Source organism: Nomascus leucogenys, chromosome 11 (assembly GCF_006542625.1).
Source record: "Nomascus leucogenys isolate Asia chromosome 11, Asia_NLE_v1, whole genome shotgun sequence".
NCBI lineage: Eukaryota > Metazoa > Chordata > Mammalia > Primates > Hylobatidae > Nomascus > Nomascus leucogenys.
In genome coordinates, this window is record NC_044391.1 from 8,283,903 (window position 1) to 8,293,912 (window position 10,010).

Here is a 10,010-nt window from a genome sequence, read left to right on the forward strand (position 1 = left end):
ATTTAGCTATACTTTTGTATCTGTTTAAAAAACCGTTGGATAACCCCTCTCCCCCAACCCTCACATCTAGTAGCTACTATTCTATTCTCAAAGTCATTTTTCTAAGGCATAATTCTATTCATGTTCTTCAGGGAGTAAACCTGAAATGACTACCCATTGCTCCCAGCATAAAGCCCAAACTTCATAGCCTGTCATACAAAGTCCCTGCCTACCACTCCAGCCTCGTAAGTTGCTTCTCATATACTACACCACAGCAAACTGATACACTTATTATAGATGATGCTCTTTCATTCCTCTGTGTCTTTGGTCCTTTTTTCTGGTCTGAAATGTTCTTGTTCTCCTTTGCCTGCTTGGTGAACACTCACTAATCTTTCAAGATTCTGTCTATGCCATTTCCTTTGTGAAGCCTTTCTGACTACTACACACACCATTAGAATTGACCTCTCCCTCATTCTGTGCCCTACAGTACCCTGTAAATGCTTCTGTTTTATTACCTACTTTACAATTTATTCATTCAATATTTTGTTTTTTCTCTTTGAGACTCTAAGCTGCTCAAGGATATGGACTGTTCTTAGGTATTCTTATATCCCCAATACTCCTGGTGTATAACTTTCATTAAAGATTTATTTTCTCCCTCTACAATTCAATGGCCTTTAGGATATTCACAAATTTGTGCAAACATCCCACAATCACAGAAGATTTTTCATTACCCAAAAAATAAATCCTGTACCCCTTAGTCATCATCTTCCCAATTCCCCCATACCTCCCAGGCCTAGGTAACCAGTAATCGACTTTCAGTCTCTGTGTATTTGCTTATTATGGACATTTCATACCTAGGAAGTCACATGATATGTGGCCATTTGTGTCTACCTTCTTTTGCTTAGCGTGTATTCAAGGTTATCCATATCATACTTCGTTTGTTGTTTTTGCTGAGTATTCCATTGTATGGATATAGCACATTTTGTTGTTCTGTTCATCAGTTGTTGGACATTTGGGCTAGTTCCAGTTTTTGTCTATTATGAATAATGCTACCATTTATGGGTAAGTTTTTGTATGGAAACATGTTTTCAATTCTCTTGGATGTATACCTAGGAATGGAACTATTAGATCATATAGTAACTTTATGTTTAACCTTTTGAGGAATTGCCAGACCGTTTTCCAAAGCATTGCAACATTTTAAAAAAATTGAGATGAAATCCATATAACACAAAATTACCCATTTTAAAGTGTGCAATTAGGTGACATTTAGTGCATTCCCAGTGTTGTACAGCCATTGCCTTTCTACAGTTTCAAAACTTCATCATCCTGGAAGTACACTCTGTACCCATTAGGTAGTCACTGCCCATTCTCCCCTCTGCCGTCCCCTAACCCAGTAATCTGCTTCCCATCTCTATGAATTTGCCTATTTAAGATATTTCATAAAATAAGAATCATAAAATATGCAGCCTTTTGTCTCGCTTCTTTCATGTAGCACAACTGTTTTTGAGGTTCGTCCAAGTTGTAACACCTATCAGTACTTCATTTTTTACGGTTGAGTAATATTCCATTGTATGTATATTCCAATGTGTATACCATGATTTGTTTATTTACTCATTTGTTGGTCAATATTTGGGTTGTTTCCACCTTTAAGCTATAATGAATAATGCTTCTATAAATATTTGTGTACAAATTTCTGTGTGAACATTATGTCTTCATTTCTCTTGGTTATATACCTAGTAGTGAAATTAATAGGTCACATTGTATAGGTTGATGCAAAAGTAATTATGATTTTCTCCATTACTTTTTTTTTTTTTTGAGATGAAGTCTCGCTGTGTCACCCAGGCTGGAGTGCAGTGGCGTGATCTCGGCTCACTGCAAGCTCTGCCTCCTGGGTTCATGCCATTCTCCTGCCTCAGCCTCCCGAGTAGCTGGGACTACAGGTGCCCACCACCACGCCTGGCTAATTTTTTGTATTTTTAGTAGAGACGGGGTTTCACCTTGTTAGCGAGGATGGTCTTGATCTCCTGACCTCGTGATCCACCCGCTTTGGCCTCCCAAAGTGCTGGGATTACAGGCGTGAGCTACCGCGCCCAGCCTCTCCATTACTTTTAATGCCAAAACCGCAATTTCTTTTGCACCAACTTAATAAATCTATATTTCACGTTTTAAGGAACTGCCACACTGTTTTCCACAGTGACTATACCATTTTATATTCCCACCAGCAATGTGTGAATGTTCCTGTTACTCCACATCCTTCCAAAATTTGTTAATTTACTGTTGTTTTTTGTTTGTTTGTTTGTTTTTGTTTGGTTTCTTTTTGAGATGGAGTTTCGCTCTGTTGCCTGGGCTGCAGTGCAGTGGCACGATCTCGGCTCACTGTAACCTCTGCCTCTGGGGTTCAAGCGATTCTCCTGCCTTAGCCTCCTGAGTAGCTGGGACTACAGGTGTGCACCACTATGCCCAGCTAATTTCTGTATTTTTAGTAGAGACGGGGTTTCACCATGTTGGTTGGCCAGGATGGTCTTGATCTCTTGACCTTGTGATCCGCCTGCCTCAGCCTCCCAAAGTGCTGGGATTACAGGCATAAGCCACCTTGCCCGGCCGATAATTTCCTGTTTTTTGATTATAACCATCTTAGTGGGTGTGATGTGGTAACTCATTGTGCTTTTTGCTTTCATTTCCCTAATGACCAATGATGTTAAATATCTTTCATGTGCTTGGTCATTTGTTCATTTTCTTCGGGAAAATGTCTATCCAATTACTTTGCCCATTTTTAAATAGGGTTGTCATTTTGTTGATAAGTTGTAAGGTTCTTTGTATACTCTGAATACTGAATTCTCATCAGATATATGAGTTGCAAAAATTTTCTCTCATTCTATGGGTTGTTGTTTCAGTTTCTTGATGATATCCTCCAAAGCAGAAGAGTTTTTAGTTTTGATATCCACTTTGGTTTTTCCTTTTTTGCTTGTGCTTTTGGTGGCATATCTAGGAAATCATTGCTTAATCCAAAGTTAGGAAGATTTATGCCTATGTTTTCTTCTAAGAGTTTTAAATCTTTAGCTATATGTGTAGGTCTTTGATCCATTTTGAATTAATTTGTGTATATGAGGTATGAGGTGGGGGTACAAATTCATTTTTTTTTTTTTTTGAGACGGAGTCTCGCTCTGTCGCCCAGGCTGGAGTGCAGTGGTGCAATCTCGGCTCACTGCAAGCTCTGCCTCCCCGGTTCACGTCATTCTCCTGCCTCAGCCTCCCAAGTAGCTGGGACTACAGGCAGCCGCCACTACGCCCGGCTAATTTTTTTTATTTTTTAGTAGAGACGGGGTTTCACCATGTTAGCCAGGATGGTCTCGATCTCCTGACCTCGTGATTCGCCCGCCTCGGCCTCCCAAAGTGCTGGGATTACAGGTGTGAGCCACCACGCCCAGCCTAAGCCTGTTGAATTTTGTCAAATGCTTTTACTAGATTAGAATGATCATGTGATCTTTGTCTTTTATTCTATTCATGTGATTGTTACATTGCTGAATTTATGGATGGTAAACCAATCTTATGTTTCCGGGTAAAACCCAAATATTTCTTTTTTTTTTTCTTTTTTTCTGACAGGGAATTGAACCTGGGCTGTAGCAGTGAGAGTGCTGAATTCTAACCACTAGACAACCAGGGACCAAATACATATTGCTTAAATTGAATTTATCATGAGCACATTATATGAGGATTGGATAAAAAGTAACTCAAAAAATTGCCAAAGAAACAAGATGGAAAATAACTTTCATTTTCAGATAGTAACTATTTAGGAAACATTGAAACTTTGGAAGTGAAATCATTATTGTGTAAATATTTTAAAAGAACATGTTTATAGATCCTTCACACTCTTTGAGTCCTATATTTTTCCTTTAAAGTCTTGGAACTAGACCTTTATGATATTCCAAATTTAATAACACTTAACAACTTGCCCTAAATATCCCTACTTTATAACAATTACTGTGGTGGTTTTCTCATAGATTTGTTTTCTCCCCATCCCCCACACCTTTCCCAAGTATTATTCCAAGTGAGACTATCATTATCATCTATTCTTCTTATTGGACATTTTAAAGTACCTGTACAAAAATGGCGTTAGTTAGGGATAAAGTTACTTCTAATCTTTTAATTGGCTTCTGCCCTTGGCACTGTTTGAGCAAAGAGAAAAGATCCTCATAGAGAACTCTAAGGACAAAAAAAAACTTACTTTCAATTGTGACCCCCAAAATTATCAATATCTCTATTAACAGAGACAAGGGGTTCATCTCTTAAGCAGCTCCTCTTCACTGTAACACAGGCAGAAACTAGGTGGTTGGCCCAAGAGCTCCTCTTCTCAGGGTTGTGGTGGGGGCAGGAGTCAGTTGCTAAGCAACCATTTCCTTACTCTTGGGCCAATGGGCTGCCAGGGATTTCCTTTCAAGCCAGAATGAAGGCAGCTGCTGGAGAATGTAGGCTGTGGAAAGGATCCACTGCTATTCCTCTGGCTGAAGATAAGGGGTAGGCTAGAAATTAGGGGTGGCTCTCTAACATGAAAGGCAGGGACCAGAAGTCCAACTCGTACATGTCCACACGTTCAACTGTGTTCAGGGGTGCTGGAAGTTTTTCTATGTTGCCTCTAGAGGTACAAACTACACTTATGTAAAGACAAAATTAAGGTACATGAACTACTCTGACATCATCCTGTAAGCTGATATCTCTAGGCTATGGTGGAAAAGAAACAATGGGCCAAGTCTGCTTTGTTCCCAATCTGGATGAAAATCTTTATCCTCTTTTCCAGTTAGAAACTGCTGAGGATTTACTGGAACAAAGGCAAACAAAGACTGTTTAACAATGTCTTTACATACCTCAAATAATACAGACATTTCACAAGTGGTACCTTCAAAGCTATGAGAAATCAAAATGAATATTTAGGGAAAACATATAAATATTAAAAATATCCAAGGCACAGAGCTAGTTGAGAAATTATGCCTACAAAAAATATCCAACTTTTACAGCCTGTCCAGGTCATTACTTCAGAAATAGACATTTTATTGTTTTGAATTTACAGTTTTACTCCTTTTATTAGTTTCCCATTGCTGTGATAACAAATTACCACAAACGTAATGGGTTAAAACAACAGGAATTTATTCTCTCATAGTTCTAGAGACCAGAATTCCAAAAGGATGCTTACGGGGCTAAAATCAAAGACAAGGCTAGCTCCTTCTGGAGGCTCCAGGGAAGAATCTATTCTTGGCCTGGAATTTTTCAGCTTCTAAGTGGCTGCCAGCATTCCTTGATTTGTGGCCACATCATTTCAGTCTCTGCTCAGTCATCACTTGCCTTGTGTAGTTTAATCTCCCTTTGTGCCCCTCTTATAAAGATACTTGTGATTACATTTAGGGCCCACCAACATGATCCAAAACAATCTCTCTCTCTCTCAAGATCCTTAATGTTGGCTGGGCATGGCAGCTCACACTTGTAATACCAGCACTTTGGGAGCCTAAGGCAGGTGGATTACTTGAGGCCAGGAGTTCGAGACCAGGCTGACCAACATGGCGAAACCCCGTGTCTACTAAAAATACAAAAATTAGCTGGGTGTGGTGGTGTGCGCCTGTAGTCTCAGGTACTCAGGAGGCTGAGGCATGAGAAGTGCTTGAATCCTGGGGCCAGGGGCCTGGGGGGTGGAGCTTGCAGTGAGCAGAGATTGTGCCACTGCAATGCAGCCTGAGCAACAGAGTGAGACTCCATCTCAAAACAACAACAACAAACCCAAACTGCTTTATAGGAAAATCAATGAGCAATGAAGGCATATAAGGGGAAACAGGGCAAAGGTCAGGTGGGGTCAGAGTCAGGGAAGGCTTTGCTAGGGAGTGATGTTTAAGCTGAAATATGAAGAACGAGAGTGAGTCAGCTAAACAAATCATGTCCCAGGTGTTGCAATGAACATGTTAAAAGGCTATGTGGGCCGGGTGCCGTGGTTCATGCCTGTAATCCCAGCAGTTTGGGAGGCCGAGGCAGGTGGATCATCAGGAGTTTAAGACCAGCCTGGCCAACATGGTGAAATCCCGTCTCTACTAAAAATACAAAAATTAGCCAGGTGTAGATGCCTGTAATCTCAGCTACTCGGGAGGCTGAGGCAGGAGAATTGCTTGAACCTGGGAGGCAGAGGTTGCAGTGAGCCGAGATCGTGCCATTGCATTCCAGCCTGGGCAACAAGAGTGAAACTCCGTCTCAAAAAAAAAAAAAAAAAATGGCTATATGGTGTTCCAGAACATGAAATGATGCTCTGGGGGCTGGAATCAGAGACTGGGGAATGGGGGTGGCAGTGGAGCATAGTATAAAATAAGGCTGGGTTAGTAGGTGATAGTCACTCCATTCTTAATAATTTGTTATAAAAAGACTGTATTAGCCTGTATGCAACAAAATAACATAGACTGGGTGACTTTACACGGCAGAAATTAATTTTCTCAGTTCTGATGGCTAGAAATCTGAGACCAGGTTCTGGTGAGGGCCTTCTTCCTGCTTGCAGATGGCTACCTTCTTGCTGTGTCCTCATATGGCAGGGAAAGGGGGTGGGAGGAGAGGGCGAAAGAGATCTCCCTCTGCTTATAAGGCCTCAGTCCTATTAACCTCACTCACCCTTATGACCTCATTTAACCTTAATTACTTCCTAAAGACCTAATCTCCACATTTAGTCACATTGAAGATTAGGGCTTCAACACATGAATTTTGGGTGCACATAAGTCAGTCCGTAGTAAAGACCATCAGAAAGTCAGTCATTGAATGACTTACAGAAGTGAGAAGATGTGATCACTTCTGACAAGGTATCACTAGATGCCATCTAGACAATGGACAGAAGAGGTGCAACAGTGGGCATGAAGGCCACTTAGGAAGTCTTTGCAATAGTTTCCAGTTAAATTCAGACTAAGTTTACTGCAATGCTATTGGAAAGTAGTGATTCCAGACTTATACAGACTGCTCAATAAAATTGTGTAGGTATAGCAACCGATTCGATATGAGAGTGAAGTTATAAGAGGTACCAGGGATGGTGCTTAGGTTTCCAGATTTTTCAACTAAACGGGTAATGGAGCCATTCAAAGAGATGGGGAAAACTGGGAGAAGGAGCATGAATTCAGTTTGCTACACGGCACATTTCAGGTACTTTAGGGATGTTAAATATTTAACAGTTTTGAATGATAATGGTATTTTGTCAGAGTGATTAATAATAAATGCTGAAACAAATGCCCTCTACATACTTTTAATGTGCTTTCACACAATAAAAGTTCCAGTTCTTTGAGCTGACATGAGAAAAGAGATAATCAATAGTGTAATGTTCCTAAGAAAGCACATGTGGAAGGACTGGCTGGAGGCTGGAGTGCAAACAGCTTCTCTGCTGAAGGGAAGGTGTCTAGTATGATGTACTTTTCTTACCTTTCACATTTCTACATAAGAAGTCAATATCTTTTCTACAAAATCTGTAACTGTTCCCATATTGCTTAATATTAACATTGCTATTTGCCACCTTACCCATCCTATGAAATGTTTTTCTTTTCTTCCTCACCTTTCTTTCAAAATCTATTGCATTATCAGGTTTTATTTATTCTTCCCTGGTAATGTCTCTAATCAAAGACCTCTTTCTATTTCTAGTGCCAATAAATAAGTACATATTTTTATTACTAGCTCAAATGTCACCTCCTTCTTGAAGACTTCTTTATTTATCCCCTATCTATTTTTTTCATATTTCAGAGCATTAAAAGAAAAACAGGCTGGGCACGGTGGCTCATGCCTGTAATCCCAGCACTTTGGGATCACTTGAGGTCAGGAGTTCAAAACCAGCCTGGCCAACATGGTGAAACTCCATGTTTACTAAAAAATACAAAATTAGCCAGGCATGGTGGCGCATGCCTGTAATCTCAGCTACTCCAGAGGCTGAGGCAGGAGAATTGCTTGAACCTGGCAGAAAGAGGTTGCAGTGAGCTGAGATGGAGCCATTGCCCTCCAGCTGGGTGACAAGAGTGAAACTCTGCCTCAAAAAAAAAAAAAAAAAGACAAAACAAAAATTACCTTACCATGTTGTGAATCATCCTTATGAGAGTGTCCTACTAGTAAAAATATTCCATTCCTTACAATTGTTTTTGGGGCCTCCCCCTTTCTTCCTTTTCTCTTCTATTATTTTTTAAAAATATGTTCCAAATAATTATTTGCCCAATATATATAACAAGTACCCAAACTGCCAAACAAATGTGGATTTACCACATCCACTCAATTAGCCTTGAAGATGATCTGATACATAGAAACACAACAAATTTGGGGGGAGGGTACCAAACTTCTAAATTATAGGTCACCCTACTCATGCGGTGGACTTCAGTGAAACTGGATTTTCAGAACCCGCCAGGTTAGTATTATCCAGAATCAAGCCAGCTTTTTGGACCTGCGTCTTAACGTTAAGCAATTGGTAGAATAAAGTAAGACCACTTGGCTCTGGTTAACAGGCATCTGGATTTGTTTTGACGTAAAACGTGTTTCCAATATAACATTTTGGTTGTACGCAACTTCTTGGTTCTTAAAACTGTCTTGAGTATCCCAGTCTACATTTGTTCTTTCTAAACTTCACCAAATTCCAATGAAATTTGTAATTTTCACTACAGGTTTGAGGAGCCAACTGCATACGGTGTGGAACCATTTCCCAATACTTTCATTTCTTTTGGTCTTTTTTAGTTGCCCACCCTGAGGAAAGTATCAGATTACCTGGTAAAAATCCTCCTCAACAGGGCAGTTGGAGTGAGCACGGACAATTCGTGTTGACCCTCGGTCTCCTCCCACTTCAACATCCTCCAAGTCCCTGAGGCGGCTTCCCGCTAGCTCGCCAGTCACTTGGCGCACCTGGCTCTACAGGCCACGCCCTCAAGACGTCCAAGAGGCCAGCGGGTAAGCGCGGTCCACCTCCCTCTTCCACTAGGCGTCGGCTTCACGCCCCGCCCCCGTCTCGAGCCCAGCTCCAGCCCCTTCGCCCCCTGGCTCCGCCCCCTCGCTCCCTGGCCCCGCCCTCTCCAGCTCCCTAACGTCCTCGGCGTCGAGCCCGAGCCTGCGCCTGCGCGTGCGCCCTGGGGCCCAAGTTGGGGCGCGCCGTGGCTAGAAGACGGAGAGCGGCGGGCAGTGCAGCCAATGGGAGGTGGCGCTGCCTAGCGGCTGGTAGGCGGTGCCTGCGCGGGTGTTAGGTTAGCGCGAGGCGTGACCTAGTTGACAGGCTCTGAGGTGCTGCTGTGGCGGCGTCCGCGGGGCTGAGGCGGGTGGGAGCCGGAGCCGAGCGCGGGCTGAGGGAGGAGGGAGGCGACTGGAGAGCGGCGAGCGGCGAGCAGCGCAGGACGCAGAGCCTCTTTCACTTTTTCCCTGCTGAGTGCCCCCTCCCACCCCTCCCACTCCACACACACCCTGTTTGCCCGTGAGCCTGGGGAACTTGCAGCTTAAAGCCAGCCACCCCCACGGCAACATGTACCCCAGCAACAAGAAGAAAAAGGTGTGGAGAGAGGAGAAAGGTAACCGGCCCGTCGAGTCCTGGGGGTGCGGGCGGTGGGGGTTGGGGTGGGGGCGGGGGTCAGGCTGTGTGTGCCGCGGCGCCCTCCGCCCGAGCTCCCGCCTCGCGCCCTCCCGGCCGGTGCCGCCTCCCTCCCGTGTCCGTGTGTACACACGCGCGTACTCCGGCGTGCACGCGCCTGCCCTGGGCACCTGCAGCTCGCGCACGTGTGGGCGCACGCCCCTCTCTGTCGCCCTCGGCACCCGGTCACCTTCTCCCGAGGCGGTGCTGCGTTCGCCTGGCTCGCGGCGGGGACCCCCAGGCGGTAGCCCCGGGCGCGGCACAAGTTCCTCTGCACCGCAGCTGGGACTTGGGCACTGCCGGCCCGGGTGTCCCGCGGACACGTGCCCGCCGGCGGGCGCTCAGGCTGCAGCTGCCGCTGTGCCTCCGCGCTCCCTGCACCCTCATTTCTTTCCTTCTCGCCCCTGTCCCCCCACCCCCCAAATGGCAAAGTGTCCCC

At 43.9% G+C, this 10,010-nt stretch overlaps 1 protein-coding gene across 3 annotated transcripts in view; it reads right to left on the reverse strand.

Annotated features, from left to right (window-relative positions):
• The window catches only part of SEL1L2 (SEL1L2 adaptor subunit of ERAD E3 ligase), a 153,325-nt gene extending 144,289 nt beyond the window's left edge, over nucleotides 1-9,036 (reverse strand). For 2 of the 3 annotated variants that reach the window (XM_003252082.4, XM_030821997.1), the window contains exon 1: nucleotides 4,205-4,336. In XM_003252082.4, coding sequence (XP_003252130.2) covers nucleotides 4,205-4,262 — 58 coding nt within the window. In that variant the 5' untranslated portion in view covers nucleotides 4,263-4,336. Of the gene's footprint in view, nucleotides 1-4,204; nucleotides 4,337-8,724 lie in introns of those variants that run through there. The other variant, XM_030821998.1, reaches the window with a different exon arrangement.
• Between the last annotated feature and the right edge of the window lie 974 nt (nucleotides 9,037-10,010).